At 40.8% G+C, this 21,685-nt stretch overlaps 2 protein-coding genes across 2 annotated transcripts; both read left to right on the forward strand.

Annotated features, from left to right (window-relative positions):
* The first annotated feature begins 587 nt into the window (after positions 1-587).
* Positions 588-9,148, forward strand: samd7 (sterile alpha motif domain containing 7). Its single transcript, XM_067606303.1, has 9 exons — positions 588-1,892; positions 5,147-5,288; positions 5,610-5,733; positions 5,965-6,089; positions 6,200-6,281; positions 6,457-7,133; positions 7,232-7,347; positions 7,438-7,548; positions 8,143-9,148. Exons 2-9 carry the CDS (start codon positions 5,186-5,188, stop codon positions 8,377-8,379), a joined length of 1,575 nt encoding a protein of 524 aa, XP_067462404.1. The 5' UTR covers positions 588-1,892; positions 5,147-5,185; the 3' UTR covers positions 8,380-9,148.
* Positions 9,149-9,614: 466 nt separating this feature from the next.
* Positions 9,615-21,584, forward strand: sec62 (SEC62 homolog, preprotein translocation factor). The gene is made up of 8 exons (XM_067606304.1): positions 9,615-9,689; positions 13,528-13,636; positions 14,547-14,652; positions 15,523-15,724; positions 16,475-16,570; positions 16,689-16,749; positions 16,858-16,977; positions 18,226-21,584. The coding sequence occupies exons 1-8, from the start codon at positions 9,654-9,656 to the stop codon at positions 18,774-18,776; spliced, it is 1,281 nt and encodes a 426-aa protein (XP_067462405.1). The 5' UTR covers positions 9,615-9,653; the 3' UTR covers positions 18,777-21,584.
* The last annotated feature ends 101 nt before the right edge of the window (positions 21,585-21,685 follow it).

Here is a 21,685-nt window from a genome sequence, read left to right on the forward strand (position 1 = left end):
ACACACACACATACAGACAGACATCCAGCAGCAGGTCTGAACAGTGACGTCACTGAGAGGTCACAGCAGAATGGTCCAGCTTATTAAAGTTAATGGTCAGGCCACTGTTACGTACACAAATCGCAGCTCTGTCCAGCTCTGATGTGCAGAATGGCATCTCTCCACAGACAACTCTTCAACTATAAATTGTTCTACGGCAGCATTTGCCACTCCAGGTTTCATTCCTGCACACTAAAACAAGAGGATGAGGCTGCACTGTGGGCACCTGATCACCAAACCTGGACTATGTCCTGTAATGGTGTGGTGAGTGTTTTGCTGGCACTCATTAGGTCCCTCAATATGAGCATCATTTGGATGTCACAATGTACGCAAGCCTTGTTGCTGACCAGGTGCGCCTCTTCATGTCCAAAATTTTGTGAGAGGGATAGCTCCAGAAGGTTAATGAGCTGCATGGTGCTCATCACCAAAAGATAATGTGGGGAATATAACAGTAACAAATTTCATGACAATCCATCCAACAGTTGTCGAGATCAGTTTGGACCAAACTGGTCAACCGACCAACTGAACCAGTTAGTGAGACTAAAAAACATCTCAAACAACAGATTTACATATGGATTTGTTTTAGATTCCAATCATAAAAATTAAACAAGTGATACAGTCTTGACTTCTCCAGCTGGTCAGAGGCTCATTCAAGACGCAAGAGATTTGAAACCCTACAAGATGACAGGTGCCAATTGTTCATGAACCTAGTTCTGGCAGATTAGTGCAGACTCTCCTCAACTTCAATATTAGTCATCATTGCTAATCAGGGTTATAATCAGGCTTTGTGCGTTGCGTTCTCAGCCAAGGAATAGTTCAAATGCGTTGTTGAGTGTGTCTCAAAGAATTCAGGCAGTTATGGAGGAAAATTTAGGTCCTATCTGTTACCACATGCAGTAGGTGTACCCACCAGTCTATATGTGTAAGTAACCCCTAACTCTCCAAAAGCTCTTTACTATCCTGCAGACTGTAGAGGGAGATCTAAGTACCTCGCTGCCCCCCTCCACTGCATGTCTGCTGTTTAGCAAAATAACCACTCAGCCCACTGTTTGTGCATACCTATTTGCCCACAAGGCATTAAAGAAAACATACTTCAAAGTGCAGGCCCATGCTGTAAGCGGTTGGTGAGCACAAACTGTCAGATTAAGAGGTCTGAGAGGATGATCCAGCCAACATTTAGTCGGATTTCTAGCAAATTACCACCAAGCATGTTTGGGTCAACCCCCTGGCACCCTAGGGAGCGCAATACTTCTGACACCCAAACTAGACATATGAAGAAAAACAAAAACAAGACTGATCTCTTGGATTTTTAATGTCTACACTCAGCATCATGTAGCTTCTCTGCATGTGGCTCTAGAGCAGCTATGGGGGGGTTGGCCATTTTGCCACTGGAAAAGGAAGCTAAGCATTTAGGTGTCTTAACTATGGCCTAAAGTGCTAACAAGGGATTAGTGAGGTAAACGTTGAAAGAGGTTTAGCACTCCATGCTTAGGACCAGTGCTGCTTCAGTAATTACACATCAGTTGCAAGGTGCGGCAAGTAGTTGGATGGGAGATCATAGTGATGTCAGGACAGGGAGGGCTTACCGAAGGAGATAAGGCCAGCTAATGGAGATGAAATGAATCGGTATTTAAAAGGTCTTTTTTAGTTAAGGCAGTTAGCTGGCAGCAGACTGCACTCGGACCAGTTGGTTGGCTGGTGGGAGGCCATTTAGTTGGAAGTGAAAGAGCTTACAGAAGGTAGACTGACTCTGTGAGCTGTCCAAAGGTTTTTCATTTATATTTTTGACTTGTGTTTCCTCCTGAATTGGGACAAACGAGGTCCAAACTCTGCTCACTGGTGTGAACTTGAAGGTAAGTCAATTAAAAATTTTTTCAATATTCCCTACTCACCTTTCATTATTCTTATACCTCTGTTATGACTGATGTGTGTAGGATATATTTTATGTTTTGTAAGTCACATTTACTTCTGTGTTATTCTTGTAAAGTCACAATCTAAACAGTACAATCTTAAACAATATAAGTGTCTATTCTATCTAACATCTCAGTATGTGAGCAAAATGTACAGAAACTAATTTAAAATCCAGGCAGATTTTCCAGCCAAATATTTGCATCACAATTTTATAAAAATGCAGAACTTTCAAGTGGTAAATCTTGTCATGTAGAATGTAAATAAAAGGCGACTGATCCCTGAGTGAATGATTAATCTAGAGGCCAATGCGATTAGAGGAACAACCTTGAAATCTGTATAATTAACCTAATAATTAGTCCGGATTCTGTAAGTAGTACTTATGGAAATGAAAATAATGTTAAATGCACGCTGAATTGTCCTGTGATTAATTATGTCTACATGTGACTTACATACAGTATATATACAGTATATTAATTTATTATCACCACATTTTTCACCACTTTGTCATGTGAAATAATGACACCAAAAGTAATTCTTAAATCCACACTACCTGCAGCTCACCACATGTAACTGACAGAATATGCATGATTTGAGCATGCATGTGTTGCATGGGGGGATTAGGAAGGGCCAGACAATACTTCTGTCTTGTCTGATATGACCTCCTCAGGGCTCCATCTAAGTCGTCAGCAATTTTTCCCTTTAATTCATTCTTGTAATGAGATTAACTAGGCAACAGCAAATCCAAGGAGTCCAATCCCCGGATTTGGCAGCTGCGGTGTGGCCTCTGCTTGTTAAGGAAATATGACAGGAGTTTTAGAGCTCACCTTTGGTGACAATTTCACTCACAAAATTCTGAAGCCACTTAAAATTTACATGTCATATTCTGTAACTATAAGATGTTTGAGCGGGGTCAGGGTTCAACAGGTCTCAAGCTACAACATGATTTTAGAGAACTCTGTTTGCTTTCCCCTATATGTTGCCAAATATGAAAAGAGATCTTTTGGAATGAATGAATGTTGCTTTGATAAGTGTTAGCTGTGTACAGACTTTGTAAGGGATTCCTCCAGTTGGCTCCTCCAGTCGTCTCTTTTCTTGGGGCAATATCCTGTTACAGTTTGTAATACTAATTTGTCTGAACGAGCCCCGAGCACTGCTTTACTTGATGAACAGTTTCTGTAGAAATCAAACACATTTTTCTTGGTTTACAGCTTTATTTTTTCACTCTCAAGATGTAATCATTGAGTGTTTGAGCTATTGTTCATCCGCTCAAACTACAACGCCGAAAAATCCTAATCATCTTGAACTATGTACAATTGTTCACAGTGTCTCATAGGAAAGACTAAATCATTAACTCCCAGTGGAGTGTGTGTAAAGGCGATAATACATTACACAAAGCCCGGAGGCTCAGAGCTTAGTGCCCACTTGGGAATTACAAGCATATAAATGTTGAAATATGCTTCTTCTCGTTTGCTGATGCTAGCTGTTATGACATTGGGAGAGAAGGAGGTGGAAATAAGGTGCATGTGTTCGCACCACATAGCTCCACATAAACCGATTGCATCCCCAGATTTATCCCCAAGGTGTTTTTAGGACATCCTGGGAGCTAATGGAGGCTAATAGGCTTAGCACTTAGGGTGTATTGTCCGGGATGCTTACAGGCAAGGTTTGCTGAGGGTAAAACTCTAAACGTGCGGATTACCTCCAACACATCCCTTTAAAGTGCTGTATAGCCAGGACTTAGCTAATAGGATCGTGGGGGTAGCGGGGGCCTGGGAAGGTGGGGATGGGGGTTGGACAGACCAGCAAGGCGGTCTGCAGGCAGGTCAGCAGATGTAGCTAGCAGACTGTTGCAGGACTAACAGAGGGATTACAGCCCTCAGATTAAATGAGCTTCAGAGGGAACTTGAGGGACGGTGGATAATGCACAAGGCCTCAGGGCAAATCTTATGACTGCATTTTGCTGGGGGAGGGGACAGCAGAAATAATGTGGTACAAGTACATGTGCACAGATTACACATGTATTGTACAAAGTTTCATACAAAAATTTGGTTTGATTTATATCTTTGTCATATAAAATTTACAATTTTAAGAAGTATAAACTAATATCATGAGAGAAGTTGGTTGGGTAGTTTTTGTACGACTCTGATTCAGATTCATCTATCCACAAACACAATGCACACTGGTCTTGGATTAGCAGAACTGGATTATTACGCTGTCGTTTACAGTATCATATTTTGTAATGGGATTTCTGCAGTGTAGAGGGCTAATTGGAGGTGTCTAAGGCGATTGTGCTTGTGTACACAAGCTGCTGGCTCAGCCAAGAGCAATGTGGCCATTAGGGGTTTGCACAGTATGTGTGTCTTTTTATTGCAATACTTATGAGGACCTGCTGTGTTTACAAGGATAAATAGATGAGAAAAATCCTTAAATGTAGCACTTCTTTTGCGGGTCTTCACATGTTCATGTGTTAGAGTTAGGATTTGGATTTAGGGGTTAAATTTAAGTTTAGGATTAGGTTTACTTTACGGTGAGGGTTAAAGTTGGTTTAAGATTAACACTTAATGCTATGGTTGAGGTAAGAGGTGAGAGTGAGGGTTAAAGGTTAAGGTAAGGTGCAAGTGCATTGATCTCACATTGGCAGTGGTTAGGGTTATATGTCTCCCCTTTGTTATCTATTTCAGTTTATTCTCTGGGAAGACATAAATGTCAAAGCTCTGCAACAAGAAGAAATCCTCTGTTCCATTGAATTAAAGTTTGCTGGTAGAATAAAAACATGTGTTTTGCCCACATTTGTTAATGTGTAGTATGTGATGACGATGTTCTGTGAGACATAATGATCTGTTTGTGAGATATTTTAGCATAATTATATATTATGGAGCAATGGCAGTCTAGCGCAAAGTTCAGTGACCTTCAACACCTCTTTAATGTATAGATCATTGCTGCACCCTAGTGGCAATGATAAGAAATTACAAAATTCCTACAGAGGCGCTTAGATGGTACAATTGCTGCATCTTTTAACATATCGGTATCTGAGTGATTAAAAACTCCTACATTCATTAATTTTTTCATTTTCTAGGAATTTACAATTCACAGTTACAATATGTAATATGATATTATAGTAACTAATTTGTCAAAGTTTGTGCTACCCGTTCCATTTTCCAGATTTTAACTTGAACCTCTTTTTAAACTTGAACAGTGATTCGCGTGGAGGTCAAAGGTCGTGTGTGTGTGTGTCATGACCCCACGGGAGCAGCTGAGGAAGATGACAGCACTGGGAGAGCAGGGGGCTTTGGATGAGAAGCACTGGTATCGTCTGGTCAACGGCATGTCGGCTGGAGGTGAGAACGGAAACAGATAAGACTAAGTGACATGACAATATAAAATCTGGCAGGTGTCTTTTTCTTGGAATCCGAAATTACATTTTTAAATAAAAATATTAGTTATGTATGTGAAAGTAAATTTATCGCTTCTTGAATTTACAAATTTCTTGACACATCTAAATTGTGCAAATTTCACTCTAATCTGGAGCTCCAAATGGGTTAAAAAAACATTGTGATGTGGTGTGACATTGATTTTAGTGTTGCTACCTGAAGTCATGAGATTCTCAGTCACGCCTGCAGTCTCCAGCGTTCACAGTCGGAGCATGTCTTTTCTTGCAGAGCTGAGGCACAGGCAAGAGATGATAATGAGAAACCAGATGGCCATGGCTCCACAGATCCTCACCCAGGGGCAGCAGAGGTTGCAGGGGGTCCCGACACAGTTTGAACCACGCTTCATGGAGAGGTGCGTTTGTGAATTCGCTCTAAAATCCAAAATAATAGTTCTCTGGAAAAAAGACACCCCTGAGAATAGTTACAGGTGCTGGAGGGAAGAAGACATGGCTACTTTAAGGCTTGAAAGGAAATTCTGATGCTCTTTTCTGTGGATTAAAAAAAATAGCAGCTGTTGAAGATGCAAACTGCTGATTGTCTGTTTATTAATAGCCCTTTGATATCATATTCCTTTCTCTATCAGGGAGTTGGTCCCCCCCAATGAGATGGTACCTTCTGATGCCAGACAGATGCACATGGCACCTCACCTGGGTCCACCTCTTACCCCACATGCCAGTGTCCTGCCTGGGAGAGCTTTCCCTGGAGCAGGTGAGCATGGCCCAATGCACATTCATGCCTGAGAGAATTTCCAGCCTGTCCATATAGATTTAAGGAATGTGAATGAGGATTAACAACCCATTTTTCTTTCTTTTTCTCAGCCGGCTATGGCTTTTTGCCCTCGGAGCCCATGGAAACAGTTGCCCGGCGACAGGAGCTCATTCACAAGCAAAATATAGCCAGGTAGAGCGTGCAACATCAGCATCTGACATTCCACCTACACACGAGTCTGCATCAGACATTTTATGCTTTCTCAAAATGTATTTAGCCTCCTCTGCTTTAGCAAAGTGTGATATTTTTATTCCATCTTTATTTTTGAACAAATGTGTCTAAAATATTTGTGTATGCTCCTGTTCAGAATGGAGATGAATGCCATCCTGCATCAGAAGGAGCTGGAGAACGCCCACCAAAAGGGACTGATGGGAATGGAAAACCCCATGTCGTACCCCTCGAACCCCATGGCGTTCAGAGGCCGTCAGCGCATGCCAGACGGCCACGACGTCTTCGTCCACCGTCCCACCTTGGATGAACTTCACTCCAACAGCATACTCATGTCAGCCAGCCCTTACCCACCAATCAGCACGCTGCACAGAGAGAGGGGACGCAGGGCGGGCCGAAGGCCGACCGCTCACAAGAGCGCAGAGAGCCACGTGGCCAACCTGAAGGGCCAAACTGAAGATAAAAGTGTAGAGCAGAGCCCAGGGGCCACATCAGGGGAGGAGAAAGAGGTGGAGGCAAAGGGCGACATGGGCGAGGAGTGCGCCGCTAGCAAGACGCATCATCAAGCCAAAATAGACTCTGAACTCGCCACGGGAAGCAGGAAGAACTACAAAGAGGGGGAGCCAGGCCTGCGTAAAGCCTGTGTTAACAGCCAAGATGGGTGCTCAGATGTGGCCAACAGCAGCGCAAATGACAAAGACATAACAAGCCAATGTTCAGCTTTCCAGGACAAATTCATGTATCCCTCAGCTGGTGGAGCCCTCACAGGCATGCCTTACATGTTCCCAGTCCCTGGAAATGGTTTCCTCCCACCTGGTATGTTTGAAAAATAAAAATCTACAGCTTAATTTTAAGACTTTTAATTCCTTTTTTTTAAGCAATGATTTTACTAATATAAATTCTTTGTTTTCCAGGTCCGCCGAATCTCTTTCTAAATGGTGATGAGGTGCCTGAGGACATACGGAAGTGGACAGTGAATGATGTTTACAACTTTATCAACAGTATACCCACATGTTCAGAATACGCTCAGGTTGGTATCTGCGGTTTTCTGTCATTGTTTCATCTCCATTCTTTGTGCTGTGTCTTTGTTGTGTTAATGTGAAATAATTTCACTCTGCAGACATTCAAGGACCACATGATTGACGGGGAGACGCTTCCCCTCCTCTCAGAGGAGCATCTACTGGACACACTGGGGCTCAAACTTGGGCCGGCTCTTAAGATCCGCTCACAGGTAAAGAAACACTTCATAAACCCCACAGGGAAATTTGTCTTGAAGCCAGGTGAAACATTAAACACACAAATTTTAATATATGACATATACAACATAATTTAATGCATAAAAGCATAAATATGTACCTACATAAGCTCACATAAAAACAATGTACATAGACTGTGGCCGAGCTCTGAAAAGTTGTAGTTTCAGACATAAAAGAAAGAAATATTCAGACTGGACCTCCATTAATAATACAATATAATGTAATCCAATACATCAACAAATTACAATACAGTTGAATTAACACCTTTCTGGCACAGTCTCAACATAATTTGAACATTACATAACAGCAGGATATGTCAGTGGAATAATTTCCTGGTTGCACTTTTCCAGGGGGTGATAGCTTGTGTAGCTCATTAACTTAATCATATTCATTACCATTAATACTCTGTGGTGTTTAGTTGAGTTTATTTGTAGAGCACAGTATCATATAAGCAATTCAAAGTGCTTCACAGAGTGATAATGTATGATATATATATATACACACACACAAATCAGCTGGCAGACTGTTCCATATTTAAATATGTGTCAACTTTCTTTATGGCTCCACAGGTGTCCAGGCGCCTGGGCAGCATGTTGTACATGATGAACCTGCCGCTCTCCACCCCCACCCTGCAGGCCACTCCTGAGAAGCCTGTGGATCACTCGTCAGAGATCGGCTCCCCAGTTAACTGCAACAGTGAGGAGATGTTGGCAAGTCCAAGAGACCCTGATGTCCTCAAGTCCACAGAGCACCTTCATGAAACAGAAAACAATTCCCCTCCATCTGCCAGCAGTGAGACAGCCTGATCAGTGATGATATTATGGAAATATGAGGACACATGCAAAACTGACCAGGATGAATCTGCGCCTACAGCACTGCCTGATAAACTGCTGCTGCCCCAGTGTTGTTTACATGATGATTTACTGGATTGAAAATGCTTTTTTACTATTTACTACTGCTGCCTGGGCTTATGATACACAGGTCCACAAGACCTAAGTGTCTGCTAAATATTTGTATTTGACATATATTTTTATGTATCTGTAAAAGTGGAGTGAAATTGATGATGATTTTGAGTTATGAGGAGCTAAGAAGGTCTTATATATTTTTTTGGGCCTAAGTCTCCAAACGTCTGATTGTAGCTTTAAATTCAGTTTGGATTTATGTTAAGCTGCTATGTGTCATTTTCTTAGTGGGTCTGCACGAGGACCTTAGAAACCATATGGGGATGGTTTTATAATCAAATAATGAAATACTTGTGTGTGTCCTTTGGATTTGGATGTTTGATACCTTTTTGGTTATGTTTGTTTGTTGAATGGATTGGAAATAAAAGTGTTTTTCTACACAGGAATCTGTAGTACTGTCTTACTCTCATCATAAGGAATAAATATGTCAAGACCAAGAATCACATGTTGTCAGTGGTGGAATGTTAATGTAAGTGCATCTACTCAAGTACTGTACTTAAGTACAATTTTGAGGTATCTGTACTTTACTTGAGTATTTCTATTTTGTGCCACTTCATACTTCCACTCCACTACAGGGATATATTGTTTTTTTACTCTGCTACATTTATTTCACAGCTATAGTTACAGGTTACTCTTCAGATAAACCTTATATATGTCAATTATTTGTTATATAAGTGTTGTTGTAGATTTGACTTGTCAACAGTGGCCTATAAGGTGTTAAAATTAGCTCTAGCTTGAAAACATTAAATGTTGCATACATGTACACATCAGTGAACAGTGATATTTATTTAAAAAAATTTTTACATTTTTTGTGAAAATTATTATTGCAAGCAGAGGATTTTATGTCCTAAAACATGTCTGGATGGGATCTTTACGTAATATTTTGAATGCAGGATTTTTACTTGTAACTGAGTATTTTCTTATTGTGTCATTGCTACTTTTACTTAAGTAAAAGATCTGAGTACTTCTTCCACCACTGCATATTTTAAGGAAGAACATGTTGTCTGTCTGCGTCTCGTTATGAATGAAATCGCCTTAAGCGCTTATTCTCGCGATACTACACGACTGTATGCGCGCGCGCCGCCTCGCGCACGTCGGAGGAGCTGAGTTGGAGGATCATGGCGGAACGCAGGAGGCACAAGAAACGGATCCAGGTAACATAATTTGATTCATTAAAAATTACTGCCTTTACTGAGTGGAGGACAACATACAAACATCACACGCTGGATTATGACCTGTTGCGGGATGTTTGTTAACGGCAGCATCCTCGTGAGGAGCCGTTAAAAGACGGCAGATGAATCTAGATGATGGCTAACGGTAGCTAGCATTAGCTGGCTGGTGAAAATAAATGTCAGTATTTCTGTTTGGATGAGGCATTTCTGTAGCTGGTTATCGGCTTTTCCACTAGTAGCACACACGCTGGTCTTCGCAGGAAAGCTGTTGTAATTGTTGGCCACTGAGCTGTCCCACCAGTCAACCGTTTTGTGCGTGATTGAGCTGGCAGTAAACGTTTTTGTGGCTAAGCTGCGTCAGCTCTAAGCAGACGTGTTTACATAATGTGAGCCAATCTGTGGGAATTTTAATTAATGAGTCAATACGTTGCATCATAATGCTCCTTATTGTGCAGGTATCAGACAGTCAGTGAGGACACAAGAGCGCTTTTAAGTCAAGAAGTGAAGATTTAACGCTGCTAAAGTAAAACGCAACAGTTTATAGAGTGGCATCACTCGACTGGATGTAATAATCATGTCAATAGTTTGAACTGTGGATCCCAAATCCTTTCCTTAAAAAAAAACAACAAAAACCCAGACATTTCTGATCTAGTAGCACCATTATAATCATTCACTGATGACCACAACTCCACATTAATTTGATTATTTATTAGTCACGTAGAGAGAACATAATGTTTATATCCCAAAACAAGAACAGAAGCTCAGCTCAGCTGTCCACTGATAATGATGCTGAAAGATCCCCTCCAGACATGTTTGAAGACTCTGCTTTGACAAATAATGTGTGTCTGATATGGTTGCTCCACAAAAAAAGTTCAGTTACTTCCTTAAAAATTCTTAAAGTCTCCCTCCACTCAAAAATATGTTTCTTCTTGTTCCTATAGTTGGATGTTTGAGCTTCTCTGTGCAGAATGATGTATGTGCAGAGTTGGACACTAGAAGGCTGTTTTCACATTCATCTACTGAAAGTGGAAAGTTTCCTCTGAGCTCACAGAAAATCAGAGTTGAAGGTGAAGACCTTCGGGCATGGTTTGTGACATCACAACTAGTTTGGAGCCAATCCCGGTCCGGTATTCAACTTACACAAGTGCGATTTGGAAACTTGAAGCCTCCAGTGCACAAACACTGAGAATAGACTTTACAGTGAAGAAGGAGACATCTTGTGTCCAGCAGTTAAACTTCTGAGACGAGAAGTATTTGCATTTTCATAGATTCTGGATTTGAATGAAGGAGCATGGATAGATGTAGTTTTAAGGACTTTGTTTGTGGAAAAACCATTGTAGACAAAAATGATTATTCATATTAGAGTACTTATATATGTCTTAAAACATGTCTGGACATGTACTTATTCTCCCTTCTCATTAAAAATCCAGAATCTGTGAACATGTAAATATTTTCCTTTTCAAAAGTTTAACTGCTGGACACAAGATGTTTTCTACTTCACTGAAAAATCCTCCGTCTATGTGCTCTGAAGACTTCAAGTTTCCATATACCACGTGTTAAGCTGCATATTGGACCACGTTTGGCTCCAAAATAGTTGTGATGTCACTAAATATTCTCGTAGGTCCACACCTTAAACTCTGATTTTCTGTGAGCACAGAGAAACTTTCCACTGTCAGCAGATGAATGTGAAAACAACCTTCTGGTGTCAAACTCTGCACATACATCATTCTGCACAGTGAAGCTCAAACATCCAAATGAAATGACATATTTTTGAGTGGAGGAAGTACTTTAAGATCCAGATTAACAAAAATTGTGATTAGGGTCCTCTCTGAGGATGATAATGTGCTTGCAGTTATCATTCAGACATATTGTGCTATAAAGCTGCAAGCAAAGATAAGCTGAACAGTTTTCAATCCATGAGATGCATGGTGAAAATGATGTTTTTTCCTGTTGCAAGATATCGTACCATCCAGTATTGCAAAATCCACCCAGTTGCCAGGTAGATCCACCTACTTAAAGCTAACCTTGTCCTTAGTGTTTTGTTGTTGATCTAAAGCAGGCAGACAAAATATTAGAAACACCTCTCAAGATAATTCAAAACAATTAAACAGCACCACGAACTACAGCCTTCAAGTTAAATGCAAGCTGTTGTTTTAGACTACATTACTTTTCACCAGGTGCACCTAACAAACTGGCAGCTGAGTTATGTTCTCTTGCCTATTGGAGTTCAGTTACATAATAACACATACTGTTATCTCATTTCTGAGCGGACCGCAACCAAAGAGGCCTCCCAACATCATCACTCTACATTACACAACAGTTGTCTCCTTGTTTTCTGACATGATTTCTCCTGATTAGTTCAGCACTGCTTACCTTTGTGTATTTCTAGTCAAAACTGTTACTTAGATATGGCCAGTCCTTTGGTCTTGCTGTGGCGCTCTAGCCATCAGGCATCCCAAACCTGAGAGTTGATTTTCTATGTGGCCACACAGTCACAAGCTAATCCCCTCGTGATGAAGCCAGGTAGATCATATAGACGGTGACAGGGGGCTTTCCGTTTAGGGGTTTCATGTAACCGAGCGGTGTGACTGATACCTGCTTCTTTAAACAAAGGCTTGTTTGAGGGCTTCGTCTTCCTCGTGTTGCTGGCCGGAGCCAGCTGGACCGAATAAAGCTGCACTGAATCTCATTGAGCTGATGCACTCATTCCCTCCTGTGTTGGCATGTGGTTCAGTGCTGCTGGCAGGAGAGCAGACAGTGCAGATGTTGTGAGAAACGAGGATGAGTTGGAGGAAGATTTGGGGGACTTCTTTTATTGCAACAGATACTCTTAATGCTTTGCAGCCTTTCATTCAGCCTCAGGGATTTCATGTTTACGTGATAAACAATTTTTAGGCACCAATCTAAGATATAATCACTAGAAAGGGAAACATTAGAGTGTTGTGTGAGGAGTACTGATGGGAGAGTGAGTTTTCAGAGCTGGAGATCCCAGCACACCCTTCAGGTAGAGATGTTATATTCATAATGTGCCAGTTGAATCTTGCTAATTGCAACTTTAAATGTTTTATGAACTTTGTGAAAATTAAAACCCTGTTGCTTGTTTGCAACTTTTTTTTTTCTTTTACCAAAATGAAGCAGTTTACTGAGGGTCATCCTAACTTCTTTTTCCGTTACAAGGCGTGATCACAATAAAAGCAACACTTAAACTGTGCAATACAAATGCCAAAATCCTGTCAAAAAGTCTGAGAGGTGTTGATTCAACACTCATCATTATTCAGAACATAGTTTGTGGTGTCTTATTGACAAAATATCAGGTACAACAATACAAATTAGACAGCACCAGTAGTTTTTTACAGGGTTACTGCATTTTTATATACAATACAGGTGTTGTTTGTACATGTCTGTGGTAACTTGTGATGCAGTAACGGCTGGATAATATTACCTAAAATCTATTTCATGATTAATTGACACCTTTTACCTTGACAACAACACATACAGTAATATGATGACCTTTGTAATACATGAATGCATTATTTTTCCTTGCTTCTATTGGCTTATTTCTGATATGTTCGTACTGATTGATTACGAAATTATGAAAATATTAACTAGACTGCAAGCTGATTGCAAACTTCTGGTTAGATGTCACTGGCTGCTGTAACTATTCTCAGCTTAATTATATAAGGTTTGTACATTTTGTTCAAATTAAGAGATCCCTAAATTTGGCAGTTTGCTAAATTTGGTTTATTATCCAGCCAAGGATGTAAATGAAATATTTACTTTGTGTCCGTCTGCATCTGTATGTGTTTGTCTGGCCCCGCAGGAGGTGAGCGAGCCCACCAAGGAGGAGAAGGCGGTGGCCAAGTACCTCCGTTTCAACTGCCCCACCAAGTCCACGAACATGATGGGCCACCGGGTCGACTACTTCATCGGTTAGTGCTCGTCTGTGGGATGTGAGGCAACAAGCAGATATGTCAACACACGACACCTGCGCAACGGGTGGAGCGTGAATCAAGACATGACTGTCAAAAACCTGCCTTCTGTTTGCTGTCCAACACACAGAAGGGACGTGTTTACTGAACGATGATTCATCACAGTTTGATGTTGTCACAGTAAATTAAACCAGTGCTGTTTTGGGGGTTTTAAGTCATTATTTTGGGGGGTAAAATCTGCCACATTAATGCAAAGTTGTCAAATTCTTAAACACAGCTTCAGTCTCGTCCCACACAGATAGATTTGTCTTGTCCTGTGACACAGCAGAAGACATTTGTCAGTTTTTAGGAAATGCCGTTTACTCAATAGTTGTGAAATTGCGTATAACTGCTGAGTCCTATTACTCATCATCATCATCATCACCACCACAAGACCTTATCAGTGCTTACTGCTTACTGCTGTGGGCAGCCATATTTGTCTGTCTGTAGCCCTATAGCACTGCCTCAGGCCTTTATTCTAGTTTCTTACATTATTCTTCTAATCAGATAATTACTTCAATACTTAAACATACTTATACTTATCAAATGAAGGGATGATGAGACATTCTTAATGTTAAAAAAAGAGGAAATCTGACTGGATCTAAATTACTGCCATCAGTTCTGTCTAGAATGCAGTTTTTAGATGATCAAGAATCTAATTAATAGATTGGATGTGCATTAACTGAGTGCATTTATAATTCAACACAGGCTATAAAATGTTTTGCACTAATGGCAATTTTTCAGCTGATCAATACTATAAAAACGCTGTTAACCAGGATAACCGCAGCATGACATTTTGATACAGTGCCAGCACTACTCTTTATGTTGTTTTTTTTTTTTTTAAATGTCCGTCTTTGTGTCCCTACATCAGCCTCCAAGGCTGTGGACTGTCTGCTGGACTCCAAATGGGCCAAGGCTAAGAAGGGAGAGGAGGCGCTCTTCACCACCAGGGAATCTGTGTTGGATTATTGCAACAGGTTAGCTGATCATCACACGCTGCCGGGCCTCAGACATTGTAGATGGATAGTGTGACTGTGTCATGTAGGATTTTATTAGAAAAGGTATCTGAGCATGTGACATATACACTTACAATACAGTTACTGGCTTGTAAGGCTGCAACTAACGATTATTTTCATTATCTGAGTATCTGCCAATTATTTCTTGATTCCTCATTTAGTCTATGTAAAAAAAAAAGCCTGTTATAATTCCCCACAATCCAAACAGATGTATTCAAATGTCTTATTTTGCCTCATCGACAGTCCAAAACCCAAGAATGAGAGTTTACTGTCATGTGTGACACATAAAAGCTTCAAATCCTCACATTTGAGAACCTGCAACCAGCACATTTTAGCATTTTCTTCTGAAAAAATGATTAAAACGATCAATCAATCATCAAAATAGTCGCAGATTAATTTTCTGTCAACTAATCGTTGCAGCTCTAATTCTGTTTACTACCACAAAAGGCAAAGAGAAGTAACAAATAGTCACACTTGAGAAGCTGGAATCAATTCATTTTTGGCAATTATGCGTAAGAAAATGATTTGAACAATTAATCAGCTATCAAAATAGTTATATCAAACAATCAAATAGTATTTATTCATTTTCTTTTGATCAATTAATCAACTGATCGCTATCGTAAGCTCTACTAGCGTGAAACAAAAATTTGACTTGAGTGATTAACTGTGAAGAAACCTGCAAACTCAAGGCTCAAATTTTTTGCATTTTTGGGAATAAAATCCTTCACATGACCCCTGAATCTGTGCACACTGACTGAGATTCCTTTGAACAGTAACGATCTGATCTTAATCAGTGTTTTATAACCAGTCGCTCTCCTCCTCCCACTGCAGACTCCTAAAGAAGCAGTTCTTCCACCGCGCTCTCAAAGTGATGAAGAAAAAACCAGAGAAAGACACCAAGAAGGAGAAGGAGAAAGAGAAAGAGAAAGAGAAGGCCAAGGGCGACAGCAGCAAAGAGGAGGAGAAAAAAGGAAAGAAGGAGAAAGAGAAGAAGAAAGAGTCCGAGGCCGGGGAAACCAAGAAAGAGAAGAGCGTACGTCACCGCCAGTGTGAACACTTTCACTCTCATGTCCTGACAAGATAGTGCTATCACAGTCGGAGGTTAAAATGTCTCCACAGAGCAAACAGGCTTTACACCACTAATGAAATGACAGTTATACGGCAAAAATAAGAGAAGCAATAAATACTTAGTTGATGATCACGGCACAAAAAACTGGCTGGAAAACGTTTGAGCTTTTTAAAATGCGTCAGCAGCTTTTGATGGATTTTTCTCCGCTGAGCTCAGTCTGAAACGGCGTCATCAGTGTCGAACAGTTCACCGACTCCCCCAGACTGACTGCAGCTCTTTATCTGTGCTTTATGACCGGCTAGAGTCATGTTGACCTAGTTGATTTGATCGGGCCTCCTAACCTGACAGTAAATGGCTGGATATTGACGTTAAGGTTAAAGTACATGTCGAGACAGATCTTTAAAAGTCTTGGAAAGAAGAAGCTCAGTCATGTGTACATGGTGTCAGATCTGGGACAGTGAAAAGAGAAAGTATGACTGAGTGACAGATTATCAGGTTAGGTTACATTTTATGGGCCAATATGCTTTTTTTTTTTTAATGGTGTGATCATCCAGATCATGTTGCGTTCACTTTCTACTAACAACAGTCAAAAACTTACAGCGAGGATAAAGAAAATGATAAAGTTCATGGTTTTCTCACCAGCAAAAAATATTTTGAGGATATAAAACATTTTATTTACAATATATGATTATCTATCGTTGAATACTCTCACAGGATGACAGTCCCGGGAGCCCCAAGAAGAAGAAAGAGGTGAAGAAGAAGTTTAAATTGGAGCCTCATGAGGATCAGCTGTTCCTGGATGGAAATGAGGTGAGCGGGTTTACAGGATGACACATAGGAGAGAGAGAGAGCTCTGTGTGTGTGCGTGCGTGCGTGTTCACCTGAACGACGATAAAAATACAATACACCTCTTGTCTCGCCTCTTCAGGTGTACGTGTGGATTTACGATCCCGTCCACTTCAAGACGTTTGCCATGGGATTGATACTGGGTGAGTCAGTGGTTGAAAATCATAAGCACGGTAATCTGTTGCAGATCGCAGCTGATTTTACTTCTCTGTACTCACAACATCTGTCCACGTTTGTTTTCTGTTTTTCAGTCATTGCAGTGATAGCAGCCACGCTGTTCCCACTGTGGCCAGCAGAAATGCGTGTAGGCGTTTATTATCTAAGTGTTGCAGCCGGCTGCTTCGTGGCCAGTATATTGCTTCTCGCTGTTGGTAAGTACACATACGTCATAAATAATCCCATAAGACAATGTTTATTCAGAATATTACATTTGAAAAAAGTGGGGGTCGTCTTATATTTGAGGACGAGACAATTAGATGCTTACAAGATCAGATGTCCTATTTCAATAGAGAGTCTACCGCTGTAACCGGCTCCTACAGAGAGCGTTGCATTATGGGTTGTTTGTAGCCTTATTGTCGACTAGCTAGCAAGTGTCTTCAAGTCTGTTTATAGTGAGTCTGTCAGTCAGCACTTAAAGTGTTTTGTTAGATCAGTTTAACCTGCAGGAGCGTCTGAAGGCTCATGTAACGTGTTTTTCTGCCTCAGAGGAAATAAATTTCATGACGAGTGAAAACGAATCCACATCGTCTCCCGACGTCTTTGCTGCAGAAACACACCGCATCTGTCGATTACTGCTGTCATAGATGATGAGGAGGTCAAACAGATAGAAACAGTCTGAAAAATGCAAACTGACAGGAGAGTGTGCAACAAGATAGACAAATTTGAGATTTACATTCTTCTTTAAGATAATAATTCACTTCTACAAGAGAAAAGGCTTCAAAGTTGAGGACTCTCTTCCTCTTGGATTAATGGAAAACGTTCCCAACAGGACAAGTCTGAAAGTGGGTAGTATCTTTAAAAAGTATTTTTTACAAAAACAGCTGTTGCCATCTTATATATACGGGACAATATGGTACTTTACGGAGCCCCTAAAAAAGTTTTTAAAGTTCTTGCAAGACCGTCAAGATCATCCAGAGTAGGCGTTCGTTCATGGTCAGAATTCATGGTCTGTGAAGATTGATAACATTGTAATTTGTGTCTTAAAGCACCAGGTTTAAATATAAATAAACATTTTTAGCATAGATTCCACATTAAAAGTCTTATATATGTAGGAAATAGTAGTGCAACCAAAAAAGTATCCACTATAACAAAATCTTCATGCAATACTAACATTTTGAAAGATGCATCATTCACATTAAAATTCTACAAACGGGGACGTTATATACGAAGTTGTGAAGATGTTCAGATATGTGCTGCTTTATAAAATAAACCTTTATATTTCCGCACATTTCACAGAGCTGCAGACTCACATTGATTTCATAAATTAAAATGTCTTTTTGATTTATAACTGCTCACTCAGTTGTCATATCAAAAAAAATAACGCTGTAATAGATTGCGTGAGCGGTACCAGTACGCTGTAGTTTATAATTGATCTCACTGGTTGTTGCCTCTCTCCTCAGCCCGCTGTATCCTCTTCCTGATCATCTGGCTTGTGACTGGCGGGCGCCACCACTTCTGGTTCCTGCCCAACCTGACAGCGGACGTGGGTTTCATCGACTCGTTCAGGCCGCTCTACACTCACGAGTACAAAGGTCCTCGAGCCAGCAACAAGAAGGGCTCAGACAAGTCGGACGAGAAGGACAGCGGCGCCTCCACCAAGGCTCAGAAGTCGGACAGCGACGAGAAGTCGGACAGCGAGAAGAAAGACGGCGACGACGAGGACTACGACGAAGAGGACGAGAGCAAAGAGGCGGGGCCGGAGGAGAGTAAAGAAGCGGAGGGGGAGGGAACGGGGGCGGATCGCCACTCGGACACAGACAGCGACCGCCGGGAGGACGAAGGCTCGCAGCACAGCAACGGAAACGACTTTGAGATGATCACCAGGGAGGAGCTGGAGCAGCACACAGAGGAGGAAGAGGGAGAGGAGGAGGAAGAGGAGGAGGAGGAGGAGACGCAAGAGAGGAAAGAAGGGGGTGGGAGTGAGACTAAACCCCAGACTGCTGAAACATAAACTCTTACAATCCTGTCACACTCTACTTTTCTCTCTGTCCTTCCCTCCCTTCCTCCTGTGATCCCAGGACCTGCTAGTCCAGTCTCTCTGAGCCCGCCGGGAGGAGGAGAGGCTCCCATCTCTTGTTGTTGAGATCTTCCACTAAACAGTACCGACAGACCAGTACCGGGATAGACACAGCGGTGAAAGTAAACGGCTATGACAATGGGGAAAAATGTATAAAAAAAAAAATATAGAAGCCTTACGGTGGATCTGATTCCTCCCACCCAAATGTTATTTATGCTATTAAGTAAAAAAAAAACAAAAAAAAACAAACTGCCACCGGACATGTTCGCCTGAGGAAGTTGTCACAAAAAAAAAAAAAACCCCATCAGACCAACAAGAACTCTGATGGAGAGTTTTCATTTCTTTTTGTTTGTTTGTTTTCTTCTCGATCTCTCGTGTCATTTCAACTCAAAACGTCTCTTGTTTTATTTATGTCCCTTTTCTTTGGTTAAAAACAGACCAGAAAGAGAACACATGCTGGTTTCTTGTCCCTCCTCCTTTTCATTTCATTTCATTGTCGTCTTTGAGCCCCAAGTTGTTGGTACAATCGCATTCGTTTTTGGAGATTTTGGGGCACCTGATTTTTTTTTTTTATCCTTTTTTTTGGTCATCTCTGCCAGGAGCACACTTCACATCCTGTTAAATGCCAGCGAGTCTGATAACTTTCTCAAGCAGCACTTAAAGCAGCGCGTCTGCTTTTGTCAATGAAACCTGAACTAAGCCGGATGGACCAAATCTTGTCGTTTACTCAAAAGGAACCTAAAAAAAAAACAACAAATCGACCATTTTGTGGCTGGATAGAGTATTCGGAGAGCAGAACAGTACGAGGTACTTGCCATTTTCAGTAAAAAAATTTAAAAAAAGCATTTTTTTATGGCTGATGATCATAGTGCAATCCTCCACACAGTCTGAAGTACTTCTAGTTCATGTTTAATAACGTGGGACTCATCTTTAAGAGTAAATGTGAGCAACTGGGACATAGCTGGCATACTTCATTTTCTTTCTTTTTTTCTTTTTTTTTTTCTTTTTTTTTAAAAAGGTTGCATTAAAGCTAGAAGATAACACATTCAGTGATTAACTGTCTATTTGCAAACAGAACCAGATAATAAAGTAAAGCAAATTAGTGCCAAACACGACTAATAATAATCTTATGCATGTTGATTTAATATGGACAGTTGAGTGTGAGCGAGGGGAGGGGGGGCAGGGAGGGGGCGGGGGCGGGGGGGGTTTGGTACATTTGTTCATTCATCAATTTTGTAACTGTGGTGTCAAACTCCAAACCTTTCACATCTTTAAATAAATAAAGAGGAGGGAAAAAAAAAGCACAGCACAAGGTTGTTAGTGTGTAGCTAAACAAAGATTTTTTGGTCTCAATGAAACCGTTTAAAAAAAAAAGAGTGTTTTTCGCACTTGACTCAACATCCGAAACCTGTCCTGTCTAGTCTCTCGCACAAGCTGTCGCGTGTGAAAACAGCAGCTTCTTGAATCCAGCTCGCCGACTCAACGGTTGGCTGGCGGTCGCGGTCCAGCTCCACCCTGCAGGCGGGTTAGCCGAGGTCCAAGCTGATCCTTCACATCATCTCCTGGCTAGAAAATGTTTTAGGTGCTCTTTTTAGTCATAGCGAGGATTATATTTAAGTATAAAAACAGAAATGTATCATTTATATATGGATTCTATTGATATATCAAATATATACATACAATACTTACAGTCTATGAAACTGTAAAACTGTTTTTCCCTTTTCTTTTGTATTAGGAGGTATCATTTGTATTCCCCAGAGTGTTTGTAACACTCATTTTTGTTTTTTTTATATGATTATGAGTTACAAAATGTCAAGATTGTACTCATTACTTAAAGGTAACATCTGGGATGAGACAGATAAGCAGCAGGAACTTGTTAGATACTGTATCTGCTTTTGTTTTTGTCAATTTTTTTTCTTTGTACGTTTGCCACCGTAACGTCGAATGTGTGATGTGGTCGGTTTGTTGTGCGTTCAGCGCTGCCACTTTTGTATTTCTCTCACAAAGTCTGGTCAGTCATTAACCTCGAGGTTATGAAACCAGTGGCTTGTGTAACACGGACAGCAGCGACCTGCCGTTTCCCACTTTCTCCGATGTGGCAAACTCTGTTCAGTGAAAGAATATTTTTAATATACTTCACTCGGCTTTCTGTACATTGTTGTCCATTTGTTTTGCCTAAAAAACTGAAGTCACCTCGACTGTATTTAGTAGTTTTGTCTCCTGTAATCCCACTGACGTTTGTAGCTCTTTGACTTTACAATTCTCACAACGTCATGTTGTTGCTCTTGTTTACTTTCTAGTATCTTTGTTTTGTTTTGTTTTCCCCAACGGGCAGAGTGCATCTCTGTGTCCTGGGCTGCCAGTGTGCCAGTCGCTGTACTCTCAATATTGGCAAAACCATTTCACAAAAGAGAGAAAAAAAAAAAAAGAAATCTCCCAGTTGTTCTTGACTGTTGCACAGTATCGGTCTGTTGTATATTGTAGTATTACTCTCTCTCTATGCTGCTGCTTCTCATCGCACATTTCTGGGGGAAATAAAAGTGAAATTGTAAACATCCATGTTTTATCTCTGGTCAAAAAAGAAAAAAGGAAAAAAAACGTGTCTTTTGATCGCCTAGTTGTCCACATTTGGATCAATATCATTCTGAAGACTGTCTCATGCAATATTGGAGTATAATTTAATAAATTGGATGTCTGGAAATATATCTGTATCTTATAATTGCAATAAAAATATAGAAAGCACACGAGTATTGTGATATTTTCTCCTCGGTGGGACAAAAACGCAGCATGTCGTCTTCACCCTACTTGTTTAAGAAAAGAAAACCAAGTGTGACAATGTTTTG

The sequence above is a fragment of the Thunnus thynnus genome, chromosome 12 (assembly GCF_963924715.1).
Source record: "Thunnus thynnus chromosome 12, fThuThy2.1, whole genome shotgun sequence".
Taxonomy (NCBI): Eukaryota; Metazoa; Chordata; class Actinopteri; order Scombriformes; family Scombridae; genus Thunnus; species Thunnus thynnus.